The 18,420-nt window shown below is 37.4% G+C and overlaps 1 protein-coding gene across 1 annotated transcript in view; it reads left to right on the top strand.

The window, feature by feature from the left end:
* Positions 1–18,420, top strand: part of HMCN1 (hemicentin 1) — a 473,045-nt gene that overhangs the window by 187,680 nt on the left and 266,945 nt on the right. The window contains exons 7-10 of the mRNA XM_080824786.1: positions 8,660–8,780; positions 9,718–9,981; positions 11,483–11,627; positions 15,214–15,335. Of these exons, the coding sequence (XP_080680912.1) occupies positions 8,660–8,780; positions 9,718–9,981; positions 11,483–11,627; positions 15,214–15,335 (652 nt within the window). The remainder of the gene's footprint in view (positions 1–8,659; positions 8,781–9,717; positions 9,982–11,482; positions 11,628–15,213; positions 15,336–18,420) is intronic.

The raw sequence follows: 18,420 nt of genomic DNA, 5'->3' as shown, positions 1-18,420 counted from the left end.
TCTCTGCTTGACTTATTTCACTCAGCATAATCTCCTCCAGTCCCATCCATGTTGCTACAAAAGTTCAGTATTCATCCTCTCTGATGGAGGCATCATACTCCATAGTGTGTATGGACCACATCTTCCTTATCCATTCGTCCGTCGAAGGGCATCTTGGTTCTTTCCACAGTTTGGCGACCGTGGCCATGGCTGCTATGAACACTGGGGTACAGATGGCCCTTCTTCTCACTACATCTGTATCTTTGGGGTTAATACCCAGTAGTGCAACTGCAGGGTCATAGGGCATCTTTTTAAATTTAAGATCCACTACTTAATATCTTTTTTACCTTAATGAAATTACCTAATTTCATGAGTCTGAGAAAAATGGGGAAAATAATACCTCCTTACTAATACATTAATGGTAAAATTAGTTTTTCTTATACTCTTGAATATGTGTAAATTGAAAATTATCTTTATGCTTTCATTAATGCAAATTATATGTGACTTCCCCCCACACACACACTTTGGGCTTTTTTTTTTTTTTTTTTTTTAAATAAAACACTGAAACTCTTTAGGAAAGATAAAGCAAAGCCGGCTCTACCAATCAGATTTTAATTCAGCTTACAATAGGATGGGTTTCACATTTAGTAGTAGGAGGAATTCTCACTGGCTTAATACAAGCCAGTTAATTCCTTACTAATGTTACATGCCCTTTGGGTGTTGACAAGATGTTCTACTTTACACAGTCACTCGGGAACCCACGCTGATGGAGGCTCCACAATAATTTAGAACATTCAGCCTCTTCAGTTATTATAGTGAGGGAAAAGACTGAAGGATGTGCATTGAATTTTTAGAAAAAGGGAGTTGTGTCACTTCTGGGATGACACAGACATGTCTGTGAATGGTAGACATACTTTACTCCCTATCTTCATGGCCTAGCGGTATACTGGATCTAACTTGTAATGGCCCATAGAGGAAATTACACACGTTTTCTTCCTACCTCTGTATTCAGTAATGTCATGTGCGAAGCTTGAAATCAGCCTTGGTGGTATTGTTTACACAAGCAAATGCGAAAAATTAAGGCTCCCCCCCACCCAGAAAGCAGTTTACTAACACTCCACTAACCTGTCCTAAGTGAAAGCATATTTAGAAACGTAACAATAGTAAATGAATAGGTGAAGGGTATTATTATCTGCTACCCAGAGTGTCCAGATCAGCCCAGAGATTATTATCCTAAAATTCTGTGTATAGACTTAGCTCCTATGGAAAGAACACTGAACTTGGAATGGTTGCCATTGAACTTGCTGTCAGGTTTTTTTTTTTTCTCTTTCTTTTTAAAAAAACTTTAAATTCAATTAGCGAACATACAGTTTTTGATGTAATGTTCAATGATTCATTGGTTGCGTGTAACACCCAGTGCTCATCACATCACAGGCCCTCCTTAATGCCCATACCCAGTTACTCCATGCCCCCACCCATCTCCCTTTCTGCAACCCTCAATTTCTTTGTGGTGCTGTAAAATCATCTTTGGATACAGTAGGATTACATAAAATAATGTGTGAACATACTTAACACAATGCTCCTAGAAAAATTCAATAGATTCTTGATGAATCTGGCATTTACTAGTACTTAAGGAATCTAAGGAAAAGTACCAACATGAGGCATCTTAGATGCCTTTAATATCATTTGTTAAACCTACACTTATTAAGTACCTATTGAGAAATATTTCATAGATGAGATGATGAATATGATGTAGTTACTGCCTTAACGGACTTTCAGTATAGAGAGGTATTTAATAGGCCTTTATGCTTAAACTAAGAAGCAGATCCTTGTGCAATAGAGCTGACCAGGAAGACAGAAGAGTAACTAATGTTTCCTGGAGCTCTCCATGGTGCTTGTTTACGGTGCTTCACTCTGTCCTTTCTAACTGCTCACAGACTCCAGTCCAGAAACCTAGACTCTGGTCTACTCTGCTCCTTCTTTTCTCTTACTCCTTTGTGGATCAAGGCTACCTGTTGACCACTTTTAGGGTGCCAGTAAATATCAAATATAATTTTATCTTTGCCTCCACTCTGCTTACACTGCAAGCAGCCTGTGTATTCCTGACTCAAACCCTTCCACAACTTAACCAACATCACATTTGCAATTCAGAGCATTAATGAATTCAGAGTAATTTTGAATTCATGACTTTGAATTCAGAGAGTAATTCAGTTTAATTCAGAATAAAGTTCATAATAGATCTTTATGACCTTAAAAAATTGTATGAGTAAATATGCTTTATGAAGTACTCTCAGAAAAAACCCTTTATATGAAAAACTGTATGAAACTGTCTCTGTACGAAAAACTGTATGAAAGACTCTCAAAGTTTCTAGCCCATACAAATCCTGTTTGGTGTCTAGTGTCTAGAAATTTTCCTGTTATGTTTGAAGCTATCATGCTGTTTCTAGATTTCCTTCCTTCTCTTCCTCCCCTTCCTCCTCCTCCTCCCCCCCCTCCCCCCTCCTCCTCTTCTTCTTCTTCTTCTTTTAAAGATTTTATTTATTTGACAGAGAGAGAGAGAGAGAGATCACAAGTAGGCAGGCAGAGAGAGAGGGGGAAGCAGGCTCCCTACTGAGCAGGGAGGCCGATGTGGGGCTTGATCCCAGGACCCTGAGATCATGACCTGAGCCAAAGACAGAGGCTTAACCCACTGAGCAACCCAGGCACCCCTAAATTTCGCTCTTCTTAACTGCAGAAACAATGAGGTTTGGGTGGCTCTGTGCAGAAAGATACTTCAAGATATTCTGTGGTAGATAGATGCTTTTTTGAGTCAAAGTCAAATAACTCATGTGATATAAATCTACATGATATAAAGGCCAAATAGAAAAACATTAAATCATTAATTGTGGTCTTATATATAATTTTATTATATATAAAGAAAAATGATACTAAAATAGCTAGAATCATTTGAAGGGGAAAAAAAGGGAAATAATATGCAGCTGGATTGCCTCTCAGACTCAGTTACAGAATTAGCTGAATATTCTTTGTTGCTCCAAGACCTTCATATGATTATTGTTCCTCCAGTCCCCTTGTGTCCATAACATGTGAGAATTCAGAGCCTTCTCCCAATATTTCTGGAGTTTTCTGAAAGCTTACTTATCTCCCAATTATTCATATATTGATTATAACTTCTGTATTTTGATGCAGGGCAAAGTTCAGCCTCATTAAAAAATATCACAGGAAATCCATTAATAACAAGACTTTTGTGAGTTTAGCAGATTTAACTGTATGCAGCTTTGGTGTTCCATCTTGAAGCACCTTGTCCCCTTCTGCTCTCTCCTTGCCCCCATCCTTCTTTTCTCTCATATGCCACTGCTTCTCTCCTCTGAACTGTCCTAGAAGTTCCACATTCCTATTTTAGTGTAATCCCTAAAACCAGCATAATCAAATCCATTAAGATAATCATGAGAAATGCATGGGGTGCCTCGAAGAGTTGGTTTCTGGAGCCTCACTGAGTTCATATCACATCTCTGCCCCCTGCTGTATTTATGACTTTGAGCAAATTACTTGATCTCTCTGATCTGTGAAATTAGGACAATATATTCCCGTACAGGGTTTTTGTAAACACCAAAAGTGATGATTTATACTGTTGTACAGTAGGCATTTTTTATATGTTAGTATTTCTTTCTTTCTCTTTGTCCTTCTCCTGGAAAGAGAACATGTGAGTTGGGGGAAGGGGCAGAGGCAGAGGGAAAGGGAAGGAAGCAGACTCCACACTCAGTGCAGAGTCCCACATGGGGCTGATCCCAAGACCCTGAACTGAAATCAAGAGTCAGCTGCTTCACCGACTGAGCCACCCAGGTGCTCCTATGGCACTTTCTTATAAAGACATTTTAATGTGATGTTTTGTGTTCCTACAATATTATCCAAATATTATTGTAATTCTTTTAAGAGAGTGATTCAAGAATGATAAATGTGGGCGCCTGGGTGGCTCAGTGAGTTAAGCCTCTGCCTTTGGCTCAGGTCGTGATCTCAGGGTCCTGGGATTGAGTGCCGCATCGGGCTCTCTGCTCAGCAGGGAGCCTGTTCATCCCCATTCTCTCTCTGCCTGCCTCTCTGCCTACTTGTGATCTCTCTCTGCCAAATAAATACATAAAATATTTTAAAAAAAAAGAATGATAAATGCATGCATGAGTGTCAGAGGTCTTTTTTAACTAACTTAGTTTAAATCTCTTCCTTTTATTATTTTTAAACCATAATTTTGGTTTCTTTGTGATGTCCTTTGCTCCCATTACCCTAATTAATACAGAGTTGTATATAATTTTGCATGAAAACTGACTTATTTGGAAATATCTTTTATTTACAAAGCCTTTTAAATTCTATGCAGATATTCCTACTATTTATCATATAATATAGAAACATGAAGTTAAAATATTTTGTTAACTTATTACCATTCATATTTTTGGCATTGCTCAGAGAATAGGAAACCTACATCCTTATTTCAACGTACTTTGTTAAATAGTATATTTTAAGGATGAAAATTAATTTATTTTACACTAAGTCTACAGTGGTTATAAGGAAGCTCCCTATTCATCAACTCTGCTTTATTTTTAATGTATTGTTTAGTAATGGAAGATGCCATATTTTCAAACATGGGTAATTTCTAATTTTCTTACTTAGATATAAATTAGATGTATAGACAGATATATAATATATAGATATAATATATAGATACATATTTTTGCTTTATTATATGGAATTCATGACACATTTTCCTTTAGAAATAATAGAATAAGTGGTGGTACTGAGACCCCTACACTTACACATACAGTCTTCTTAACCCTTAGGAAAGTGAGCTGTATTCATTAGCAGCATCCTTTATACTGAGAATACAACAAACCTGTTTCTATGGAGATGTAGGTTTTTTTCTTTTCTTTCACTTTTTTTTTTTCTTTTGGGGTTTTTGCAGGTTTTGCTCAATGACAAAAAAATATGGTAGCAAAAGGGACATATCTCCTCATCTTTCCTCTCCTTGTTGCTAAATAACAAGGAACCACAGTGATTTCAGGAAGGCTTTGTAGTCTGCAGAGCCCTGGGGATGGCATGTTTTTAATCATGGTGTGACTTAATTTGGCTGCTCACCAGATTAAAATTTTATGTATGATTATGTATAATATAGGCACATATATTTCTAGTGCATTCTGTCAATGCTACTATCATGTGGTCATTTTATCTTGAGAATCTTGGTGATCAGTGTAAAAAAAATAATGGTGAACTCTTATTCATAAATGTTGGGTGGGTTTTTGAAATGTAGATTCCTAGGCTCCACTCACCAAAGATTCTGATCCAGTAAATCTGGACTGGAGCTCAGAAGTCTGCATTTTCAAGAAACAACCTGAGTGATTTTGTGTAGCTGTAGATAGGTGTTCCTCAGATCGTAGGTTGAAAGATACTGAGAGAGAGGCTAACTCTGACTTATCTTGCCCTTGGAAGACAATGCCACACTGTGGTGAAGACCCTGGAACCTAACTTTTCCATTAAAACCCCACCTCTGTAGTTAGAATGCCTTGTGAACTTGGGAAGCTACTTAAAGTCTCGGTGCCCCACCTCCTTATCTGTGTGATGATGATAATGATGATATAAATCAGATAGGATTGTGATGAAAATGAAATAATCCAGTGTATTTAAAGAGTCTGGACATACAGGAAGTACCCTATAAACATTAGTGTTATTGTTTTATCCTGTGGCCCTCATCCAAATTACATATGATTTATACACATGGGAGTCACTTCAGTGCTGAGTTATCATTCAATATTTAGTTCAGCCATCATCCTCTTTTTTTTAATTTTTAAATTTTTTAAATAAATATATAATGTATTATTAGTCCCAGGGGTACAGGTCTGTGAATCCCCAGGTTTACACACTTCACAGAACTCACCGTATCACATACCCTCCCCAATGTCCTTAACCCCACCACCCTCTCCCTACACCCCTCCCCCCAGTCACCCTCAGTTTGTTTTGTGAGATTAAGAGTCTCTTATGATTTGTCTCCCTCCCGATCCCATCTTGTTTCATTTATTCTTTTCCTACCCCCCAAACCCCCCACGTTGCATCTCCACTTCCTCATATCAGGGAGATCATATAATAGTTGTCTTTCTCTGATTGACTTATTTCGCTCAGCATAATACCCTCTAGTTCCATCCATGTTGTTGCAAATGGCAAGATTTCAGTTCTTTTGATGGCTGCGTAGTATTCCATTGTGTATATATATACCACATCTTCTTTATCCATTCATCTGTTGATGGACATCTAGGTTCTTTCCATAGTTTGGCTATTGTGGACATTGCTGCTATAAACATTTGGGTGCACGGGCCCCTTCGGATCACTACGTTTGTATCTTTAGGATAAATACCCAGTAATGCAGTTGCTGGGTCGTAAGGTAGCTCTAATTTCAACTTTTTGAGGAACCTCCATGTTGTTTTCCAGAGTGGTTGCACCAGCTTGCATTCCCACCAGCAGTGTAGGAGGGTTCCCCTTTCTCCGCATCCTCGCCAGCATCTGTCATTTCTTGACTTGTTAATTTTAGCCATTCTGACTGGTGTGAGGTGGTATCTCATTGTGGTTTTGATTTGTATTTCCCTGATGCCGAGTGATGTGGAGCATTTTTTCATGTGTCTGTTGGCCATCAGGATGTCTTCTTTGCAGAAATGTCTGTTCATGTCCTCTGCCCATTTCTTGATTGGATTATTTGTTCTTTGGGTGTTGAGTTTGCTAAGCTCTTTATAGATTTTGGATACTAGCCCTTTATCTGATATGTCGTTTGCAAATATCTTCTCCCATTCTGTCAGTTGTCTTTTGGTTTTGTTAACTGTTTCCTTTGCTGTACAAAAGCTTTTGATCTTGATGAAGTCCCAATAGTTCATTTTTTCTTAAAGATTTTATTTATTTAAATGACAGAGAGATAGAGAGCATAAGTAAGCAGAGTGGCAGGCAGAAGGAGAGAGAGAAGCAGGCTCTCCGCCGAGCAGGGAGCCGAATGTGGGGCTCGATCCCAGGACCCTGGGATCATGACCCGAGCTGAAGGCAGAGGCTTTAACCACTGAGCCACCCAGGCACCCCGCAATAGTTCATTTTTGCCCTTGCTTCTCTTGCCTTTGGCGATGTTCCTAGGAAGAAGTTGCTTCAGCTGAGGTCAAAGAGGTTGTTGCCTGTGTTCTCCTCAAGGATTTTGATGGATTCCTGTCTCACATTGAGGTCCTTCATCCATTTTGAGTCTATTTTCATGTGTGGTGTGAGGAAATGACCCAATTTCATTTTTCTGCATGTGGCGGTCTAATTTTCCCAACACCATTTGTTGAAGAGGCTATCTTTTTTCCATTGGACATTCTTTCCTGCTTTGTCGAAGATTAGTTGACCATAGCGTTGAGGGTCTATTTCTGGGCTCTCTATTCTGTTCCTTTGATCTATGTGTCTGTTTTTGTGCCAGTACCATACTGTCTTGATGATGACAGCTTTGTAATAGAGCTTGAAGTCCGGAATTGTGATGCCACCAACTTTGGCTTTCTTTTTCAATATTCTTTTGGCTATTCGAGGTCTTTTCTAGTTCCATATAAATTTTAGGATTATTTGTTCCATTTCTTTGAAAAAAATGGGTGGGATTTTGATAGGGATTGCATTAAATGTGTAGACTGCTTTGGGTAGCATAGACATTTTCACAGTATTTGTTCTTCCAATCCATGAGCATGAAACATTTTTCCATTTCTTTGTGTCTTCCTCAATTTCTTTCATGAGTACTTTATAGTTTTCTGAGTATAGATTCTTTGCCTCTTTGGTTAGGTTTATTCCTAGGTATCTTATGGTTTTGGGTGCAATTGTAAATGGGATTGACTCCTCAATTTCTCTTTCTTCTGTCTTGTTGTTGGTGTTAAGAAATGCAACTGATTTCTGTGCATTGATTTTATATCCTGACACTTTACTGAATTCCTGTACCAGCCATCATCCTCTTTAGGAGGTTTGAGCCAAACTATAGTCTAGTCTGTTCCTTTTATGTATTTCTAATGCTGTATCATATTAAAGATTTCAATTTCTCCATCTGTCTTCTTCACAAGCCATGAGCTCTTAGAGGATAGGGACCATGTTGTACTCACATTTGTGTCTCCAGCACCTAGTGCCTTGGCAGGGTCACTGCTGACTGAGCTGGGGATTCTGGTTGGCTCAAATCTGGAGAGTGGTCAAGAGTGCTTGCCCTGGCTGTATCTTCCCAGAGGCAAATAAAAAGGAAATATTTTCCAGAATCAAACCTGGATAGTAAGGGGAGAAGAGTTAGTCATTCATTCATTTCATCGGTATTGCTAAGCATCTACCATGTAAACCAGAGTGAACAAAACAAAGATTTGTATCCTCATAGAGCTTTTACAGATTAACTTCGGGGCTGTTCACTGGTGACTGAACACCTGTATCTTTTAACATTGGCTTGCAGTGTAATACTGAATTTTATTTTAGGGCAGTCCTCTGGGATATGTATTATAAAACTTGCATTTCAGGTGTAGAATCCTAGTTAAGTTTAGAACAACCAGATCAGAGCTTCAGTTATTGGACATCCATCCTAATTAAACACTCTGTAGTTTCCCATCCTGGTTAGTGTTTATTGTGACTGGTAACCTGGATCAACTGATGGGATTTGTCTTTCAACATTTTTCAGACTTCGAGCAGTGGAAGACACTCTGTTCGCATCACTGGCCTCAGTACTATTGATTTCCGAGCTGGTTTTTCGAGAAAGCCCACCCTGGACTTCAAAAAGACAGTCAGCAGACCAGTGCAAGGTTTGTATGTACATAGTACCAAAATCGACATGGTAGATATCCAAGCGCAAAATATTTCTCAAACTGTCTGTGATTTTATAATTCTGTTGTATTTAACAAAATTGGGAAACATAGCATCTGTACTTTAAACATAATTGTATTCTTGGCATAGTCTTTTTTTTTTTTTTTTTCTCAAAGTCTAGTCCCAAGACCGGTGATACTGAAATTGCCCAGAGAGCTTGTTAAAAATTAAGATTCCCGGGACCCACGCCAGCTCTCCTGAATTAGAACTGAATTAGGTTGGATACAGGAATACGCATTGTAACAAGCACCGCAGTGGATTCCTAAACTTACTGAACCCTTAAAACTACTGACCTAGGTCTTGAGACTTTTTACTGATATCTATAAATTGCTGTGTTGTTAAGGTAAAAAAATATGGAGTTTATGTGTCTAGATAACTAAAAAATTAAAAGACATCATGTATTATTGTACATTCAAGGATAAAATTCCTGCTGCTTCTTAAACCTTGTTCTTCTTATTTTATACATGTAGGATTATAGTTTTATAGCTAAAAAATGCTTAATCCCATTGTGACTCTTCAAATTTCCTTTTTTATTGTTTATTTATTTTATGACTGTAGTTACTAGAGAGATACAAAGAGTGAGTCTTTAAAAATTAAATATTCATGTTATTAAACATCATGTAACACAGTATTCACAATTCTAGTTTTTCCATGTATAAATATTGTTAAAAATAGATAAAAATAATTATTAGGATTTCCAAAGTTTCTGTAAATATACATTATTTATGTAAAAAAGATTCTATAATTAAGCCACAATTTATAGGAGAGTTTGTAGTACTCATGATACTTCTCTGTTATTATAATGTAAGAATTTAGTTGATATATAACCTCCATTGCATGTTACTTGTAAATAATAACAAAACCTTTCTCCTATAGGAATACCTACCTATGTGCTGCTGAATACTTCTGGAATTTCCATCCCGGCCAGAGTAGATCGTCTTGAACTTCTGAGTACCTCAGGCAGTTCTCTTAAGACTATTCCTGTTAAGTACTACCCAGACCGAAAACCTTATGGCGTGTGGAATATTTCTGACTTTATACCACCGAATGAAGCTTTCTTTCTCAAAGTAACAGGCTATGATAAGGATGATTATCTTTTCCAGAGGGTATCAAGTGTTTCCTTCTCTAGTATCATCCCAGGTGAGACATCATTTTACTGAACAGTGAAGTATTAATAATTTCAGGGAGTGATGTGGTCCTAAAAGGATGAACTCTAATGTAAAAAAATAATATCTTCACATTATTACGGGATTATCGAACTGATGGGCATTTATATTTAGGTAATACAATTTTTCTTAATCATAAAAAGCACATCCAAAGTTGCATGTTAAGTCTCACTGATTGCAGATCTGAAAATTTTGATTGCTTCACTCCGTGTGAGAATGGAAACTGGGAAATTCTGGTGCTCTTACTCCCCCCACTTCAAAAAAAAAAAAAAAAAAAAAAGCCTGACACACATGTATAATGTTTGATCAAGCTACCTAAATTGGCCAAATGGGTTAAATGTTTATATTGATTGTCAGAAACCTACTTCATGAACAATAATTCTTTGTAAACATCTGGTGATGGTGATGATTCTGTCTTTATGTACTAAGTTGGCAGTTACTTAATTGGTGAGCCAGGTTACTCATATACTTGTTATTATTATAGAGATAAGATCACAGATTAGGGATTATTTAGAGACATGAGATAGCATTTCAATTTTTATATTTGTGCTATTTCTCTAGGCTAATGGCAACTCTCATCAAAATTTAGAACTGTAGCTAGAACTGTGGATAGACAAATCTGTATTGTTATTAATATTGTAGTATTGGATTGAGGGACAGCAGTTTATCATTTATTCATAAGTTTGTAATTTGGGAAATTCAGAAACAACTGTGTAGCCGTTCTTTAATCGTTGTCAAATGGTGAGAATAGAACTGTCAGTATTTCCTCATATACACCATTCAAAGTTAGTTGTCTTCGCCCCTAAACTGAATACTACAAAATCTGTTGGATTCTTTTTTTTTTTTTTAAGATTTTATTTATTTATTTGACAGACAGAGATCACAAGTAGGCAGAGAGGCAGGCAGAGAGAGTGGGGGAAGCAGGCTCCCCGCTGAGCAAGGAGCCTGATGCAGGGCTCGATCCCAGGACCCCGAGATCACAACCTGAGCTGAAGGCAGAGGCTTAACCCACTGAGCCACCCAGGTGCCCCTCTATTGGATTCTTAAAAATCAGCTTTTCCCATTACTTTTGGGACAAAAATTATCCTTTACATTCAACTCTAAGGCATGTGAGTTCTTTTCATATATTTACATTTTTGACATAAAAATAGGTGCTACAATTAATGAAGTATGGTAACTAATTTGGTAGCTTTTTCTTTTTTTTTTTTTTCTAGCTTGGTGGCCCAAAAAATAATGTGTCTTAAAAATAAATGGAGACTTAGATTTAATGAATACTTTAGAAAGGGGTCCATGGAGATATCCAAAAATTAATCAGGTTTGAACAAAGCAAGATCATTAAAGTGGGCTTTAGTCATTTAGATTAATTGGAATGCAGAGGATTTACTGGAATGATTAAAGTATGAAGCTTTTGAATGGATGAACAGGAAGTACACAATATCACTGTGATCTTGTTGCCTATGTTCTCTTCTTCCCAGATGCTCCCAGAGTTACAATGCCCAAGAAGACCCCAGGATACTACCTGCAGCCGGGCCGAATTCCCTGCTCTGTGGAGAGTCTTTTACCGTTTACCCTGAGCTTTGTCAGAAATGGAGTTACACTTGGAGTAGACCAGTATTTAAAGTGTGTACACGTTTTTATTAGCAATTGTAGACAGCTTTAAACATCTAAATACAAATAGATACATATTTTAATGTGCTTTTTCATTGGAAATTCTCATTTATTTGTTCCCTCATTTTGGAATATAGCAGTGAACAAAACAGACCCAAGTCTGTGCCCTCATGAAGCTTATATTGTAATGGAGAAAGATGGAAAACAATATAATCTAATATAATATGTTAATTTAATAAGTGCTAGAATTCGTGCAAGGGTTGATTCAGGTTTTAGAGAATTTGAATTTTATGTAACTTGAGGGTCTCTTGTTTTTTTTTTTGTTGTTGTTGTTTTTTTAAGATTTTATTTATTTGACAGAGACTATAAGCAGGGGGGAGCAACAGGCAGAGGGAGAGGGAGAAGCAGACTGTCTCCTGAGCAGGGACCCAATGCAGGATCAATCACAGGACCCTGAGATCATGTCCTGAGCCAGAGGCAGACGCTTAACTGATTTGAGCCACCCAGGTACCCTTTGAGGGTCTCTTGTTAAGATGAAGAATACAAAATTATGAACACAAGGTTAGGTACCAAATTTTGGAAGAGTCCTTGCAAAAGAGAAAAGTTTAAGCTCGGTTGTCCTTGGGGCAAACAAGCTCTGAACACAATTTAAAGTGTTATGGTAAGTGCATCCAATTAAGTACTATGGCAAAATGTAGAGCAGATTAATTGGGATGAGATTAATGTTGGTAGATGGGGTGCATGTGTTTTTGGCTTAGTTGCAATCTGAAAATTCAGGATAAGGGACATTTGAGCAAAGACCTAAACATGGTGAGAGATGGCCATGCAGATATCTAGGGAAAACCATTTGCACACCAGGAACAGTAAGTGCAGATCCACAAAGGCTGGAGCTAACTGGCATGTGGGAAAGAAAGACAGGAAGGAAGCCACCATGGCTGGAGGAGAGGGGAGGGGAGAAGGTCAGGGGAGGGGAGTTTGTTGGGGGCAACAGGGGGAGTGGGAGTATGTGCGGCTACTGCATTTAGCAGTCAGAGGAGGTGGGCAAGGAGGCACTGACTTTCCTTGTGAAGATGGTTGATTATTTTTAGATAAATATAATCTGTGACAAAATTAAGTAGACCTTGAAAACTGGCCGATGATTTCTGGAAAATGTTTCTTTTTTTTAACTTACTAATGCAACAAACTACATGTAGGTAAAAACTCAAGGAATTACTTTACAGAACTTCTATGCTGTTAATTCAATACTAATATATATAACTTCTATAAGATGCTAAATATTTGACAGTATTAACCCATTTTATCTATTAACCTAACTTTGGAAAAAAATTCTACTATTTAAAGATTGAGCTGTATTATTTTCTGCTACTTTTTTTAATATTGTACATCTTGATGATTTGCCTTAGCTCCATGTTTAATAATTAGCAATATAACTGACCAGGGTATCAGATGTTGAAGCTACATAACTTCCTGATGAAATAAAATCATTCTGCTTCATGTTTAAATAGTAACATATTTCAAAGACACTTGAGATCCTTTGTAAACATTAATTCATTAATTCCACACAATTCCTGGGAGGTAAGCCACAAGAATTCTTTCTCTCATTTTTCCAGCTCTGCGGCCCGGAGATGTGACATGCCTTGCTGACATATATTAAGCTCTTTGGTTGTGAAAGGCTAAAGACAGAATTTGGCATGGGTGGTGATGGATTGATACTCTAACCCTGATTCACTCACATGTCCCTGCCCTAGATTTCCTAATAGCTTGGGACGTGTGACTTAATCTTTGTTATGCGAGTCACTATGGTCACTGGGGGATATAAGAGAGAATTAGTTTGCATAAGCAACAGGACACATTTGAATCTGACATGTTCTTTCCTTATTCCAAAGGCCATGCCCTCAAAACTTCTTATCGTGGCCATATAATTTTAATGTTAACTGAGACGACAATATGATAAAAGAGAATTATTTTCATGTCATATGTCCTAAATAAGAGAAGAGAAAGTATCACTGTAAAGAATATTCTTCAAGCAGTCTGACACTGGTTATGTGCCTTTGAACAAATCACTTATCCTTCTTTCTGGATCTCAACTTAATTGTTTCTAAAACAAGGGACTTGGGACTGTAAGAACTGCTACTGTCTGTTCTAAAATTTCCATGTGTCTAAGTTTTTGATGAATCCTAATATATGCTTGGCTGTGAAGTAGGCATTGGGGAAAACATGAATGACTCTATGTATTTCAAACTCCTGCCTTCCTGGAACTTTCCAGTACCTCCTAGACAATGACAATCATAAACTTGGACTCAAATTACTGCTATTAGGCACTAAAGATATAGCTTAGATGATCACTAGGACTTATAGTCAACTCATAATCCGGTTCCTTCTGAATGTGACAGTAAGGACCACTGACACCTAATGCATACACAACTGAAAAGAAACTAACTAAAATGAATATTCTTGGTTACTAAAATGTATGGAACAATGACTTTGCTCATTCTCTCACTTTTCTGATGACAAGAACCTATGACTTCACTTTTGCTTACAATGTCTAATGTGCTAAATATACATTAAGACCTCAATAAGTTCTTCATGATTTTTTGATGACAGGTATGGTTTGTCTGGATGGCAAGAGATCTGGAGTCATTACTATGATATTATATCTCACACCACTTTCAGACTCCAGTGGAAGGTGTCTTGACTCTGCAGTAGGCTTTTCATCTCACCTATGTCCAGAATGTTTAAGGTTATAAATAGCTATGGATGAATGTAAGAAAAAAATTATGAAAATAGTTTTGACTTTCAATTATATTTTAAACTAATATAATGCCTGTTTTGTAAATTACTAGAATCTTATAAATACTTGTTAATATTTATTAATTAGTTATTAAATATCCATTATTATGTATTAATTAGGTATTAAATATCTATTAGGATTAAATGTCTATTACTAAGACACCTCCAGAGAATGAGAAAAAATTTGAAGAGTGTTAAAGGACAAAGAATGGTGTTTATTAAATGAATGGATAAGTATTATAGGGAAGGAACTTTTTTTTTAACCTAAATGACAGGTTTGATAATAAAACTGATTTTTTTTTTCTTTTCTTGATGTATGCACAGATTGAACCAGATAGTTCTATAGCCTTATGTGGAGCTTAGACATAAGAAAGTTAAAGAGTACTTATCTTTTTGGAATCAAAAAGTCTATTTTCTACTTTCAAACTTATGAATTATGTAGCTGAATTGCTTTGGCTAAGAACCCCACCCTGAACATGACCCAAAACTGGAAATAATGTGAAAGGAGAGAGGATTTGAGGAGTGTTTCTCTATTAACTCATTATCTTATATTTTGAAATAGCCAGAAAATGTTTCCTTAAAGAAATGCACAGATTCCATATCTTATTGCCTTTGTTGTGACTTTTGCTCGGAGAGCTTAATGTTCTAATTAAAAAGTATGTCATTTTAAGCTATAAAGAACTCTGCAGTTTAATCAGTTTATTTTTACATCCTTGTTTTGAATGAATACTTTAAAAAATGGAATTTCTGCTTTCAGCTTTGCCTTGTTTTTGTCATAACTGAAAAGGCTTCTATTTTATTACCCCAGAGAATCTGCCAGTGTGAACTGGGAGATTGAAAAGGTCACTTTGTCTGACGAAGGCGCCTATGAGTGCATCGCTGTGAGCAGCGCAGGGACTGGACGGGCGCAGACATTTTTTGATGTATCAGGTAATTATCACGAATCACTTGGCAGTTGCCTGCATATTAATGCATCTGTGGAAATGGGGTGTTTGCTAATCCTGGCTTCCCCACTTGTAGCTACATGACTTCCCTTGGACCAGTCACTTAAGGACTCAGTGCCTTGGTTTCCCAAACTGTAAAGTGAGGATATCTGTAATGGTCTCTATCTCATGGAGAAACTCTGAGGATAAACGATAAGAGTGTATGTCAAGCACGTAGAAGAGAGCCTGGCATGTGGAAACACTTGATAGACCTTAGGTATTATTGTTGTTATTATTATACTGTTATTATTAATGTAGGGGCTTCAATAAATATTTTTTGAAGTGAGCATATAGCATTTTTTATTAAAATTTAAAGAAATTTAGAGAAAGGGAGGGATAGAATTTAAGAAAAAGAAGAGTTCTATTCTGGGAATAAAAGGTTAAAACTTTCCCTTTTCCTCTCCCATATTCATAATAAGCAGTGTGCTTTTTATGAATGGATTCTGACATTAAATTGAAGGCGATAATGAAAGTGATCATGTTCAAGAAACGTAGGGCTTCAGTGGCTACAATACTGGTATTAAGAAGAGTGGAAGAAATCCTAATTATTTTGCTCTTAGATAGTATGTTTCTGATGAATAAAGGGGCGGCGAAACTCATTGCTTTATAAAGTGGAATATATTTTAGTGAAAAAATAATTTTTTCCTCCAATCTCCCAGAATTCTTAGGGTACAAAAAGACTATCATGTTTAACCAATGATCAGGATTTAAGCCACTTACTCACCATAAATCTAGAATTTATTGGGAAGTTTGTTTCAGTTGAATTATTTTCTACCTGCCTTATAGATTAGTGTTGCTCTGTGTTTAATAGTAACCCTATTCTGACCTAAATGTAGCTACTGAGTTTTATAACAGTGTCTATATCTGCTTTTAGTACCAATGTGCCTTTTCTTTAGACAATTAAAGGCAAAAGAAACTGTAAAATTGTAGAGCTGCTTAGAAGTCTAGGATTTACGTTTGTTATCAGTAAGTCCAAACTGAACTTAAGACAAGGGCATGCAAGCATGTTCTTCTTGGAGTAAATTTATTTGTATTCTCTTATTCTTAGAAAAATAAAGTTTGTCTTCTGAAACAATTTCGTTGACATGCATCATAAACTATTCATTTTTTTCATCTCCAGTAATTATGAAAAGCATTGGCATTGTGTCAACGTTCCTCAGCTTCTGGGAAAACAAACACTTGAGCACTTAGGTTTCCCCCACTCCTCCAGCAATATTAATTAAGGGAAAGTCAACAGGGAAAGAAGTTTGAGTGAGTGGATTTAAACATCTTGCATAAACAACTGGGAAGTGCCAGTACGAATTCGTGAACTGACTATTAAGAATTTGGCTCTGGGGTGTCAGTAACTTCCATATGCGTATTGTGCACATGACCCTCTACTTTCATTTGTGCCAGCCAGGCAGTGGTATCACCAGGAAATTATACTGTGTCCAAGCCTGTTTTCAGGACTTGTGTCCCATTCGGTCAATGATGAAAGAAGGAGCAGGAAACACTGATGGCAATGGCAATGACTGTAACCACAGAAGTAACAAGAAAGTGCCCCTTTGGACTTGGAAATGTAGACATTTCCTTCAGGGCTCACCGTTGCCTGAAAACTCCACTCACTTCTGAATTTCTCTTAGTCTGGGCTGAGAACCCAGGTAACTGCTGGGTTCCCGCATCAGGCTCAGTAGGGAGCCTGCTTCCCCCTCTCTGTCTGTCTCTCTGCCTACTTGTGATCTTTCTGTCTCTGTCAAATAAATAAATGAAATCTTAAAAAAAAATGTTTAAAGAAAAGCTAAAGTTCTACCAATATGTTACCTCAATTTTTCCAGCATTTTCTTCTGATTGACATGTTTAAGATTTTTGGTTCATTTGAAATGTTGATTATTGAATGTTTTAAAAGCAAAATGGGTGTGAAAAGCATTGTACTTCTTTTATTGCATATAACCACAAAGAAACAAATGAACAGGGTTGCAGAAGCATGAAAAATTCAATCTTTTCAAGTGACATTTAGTAATTCAGTTTGGTACTGTTAGAAAGAGATTAACTTACTGAATTTCTTTCTTAACACAATGGCCCTCCCCCAATGCACACACACAGGGTACTATAATTCTGGGTTTAAGTAAAATACCAAGAATAAAGAAGACTTGTCAGGGGCATGTCAGTGACAGGTAATCTTAAGTTATAATTATAGGATATTGTTTTAGAACAGGATAAGGCTTGGAAACAATCTTACACCCCCTCATCATTTTGTAGGTAGGGAAACTGAAGCCCAGAAGAGACAAGTGACCCATTATGGTCGCAAAGATAGGGAATGAGAAGATTCCTGCACTCTTGTCCAACAATCTTTCCCTAATGCCACAAGGCCTATACTTGTCATTCTCCTCCCAGTTTTGAGGCTTTGAGGTTCCATCTCTGGTTCTCTTATTCTAGCCTCAGTCTAGCCTAGTCATCCAGCCCTTTCACTTAGGAAGGGCTGACTTCAAGCACCAGGCCAGGTGTTCTGTTATCTTGGCCTCCCTCATCATTTCCTCCAACCTCGCCAAATTTATTCATGCATGTGTAAATATTTCCGTGTGTATAATACTTATTATCTCTAGTTATTTATGCAGCAATGAAATTGTATGTCATTATTTCAAATCCCACCTGTTATGTTATTAGAAAGTTGGCATTTTACCTATTTGGATTTATGTCTGAAGAGGGATTAGACAGTGATCCAGGGCTTGTATGCAAGAGGGTTATTGGGGAATTTTCCAGGAAAAGGCACCTGTAAGGGAGTTAACAGAAGTGGAAGAAATTAAACTGTCTTGTAGTCACTACTAGGACCTTAGCTGACCCACAGGGAATTCTGGAGCTGTCATGGCCCCGGATTGAGGCAAGAGAGCTGATCCTTTGCTTCCTCATGAAGTGGTCCCTGGATGTGGGCTACCCTGGACAGGGGGTCTTACCCTGAGCAGATTAGCGGCCTTGGCTATGAGCTATATGTAGCCATCAAGCATAGCAGCTGGGGAAATGAGTGCCTTGGTCCTTAAGAGGGATGTAGGCATGTG

Source organism: Martes martes (assembly GCF_963455335.1).
Source record: "Martes martes genome assembly, chromosome: 15".
NCBI classification, from domain to species: domain Eukaryota; kingdom Metazoa; phylum Chordata; class Mammalia; order Carnivora; family Mustelidae; genus Martes; species Martes martes.
The sequence above is the reverse complement of the archived record's forward strand: the minus strand, read 5'-3'. Positions and strand labels throughout refer to the sequence as shown.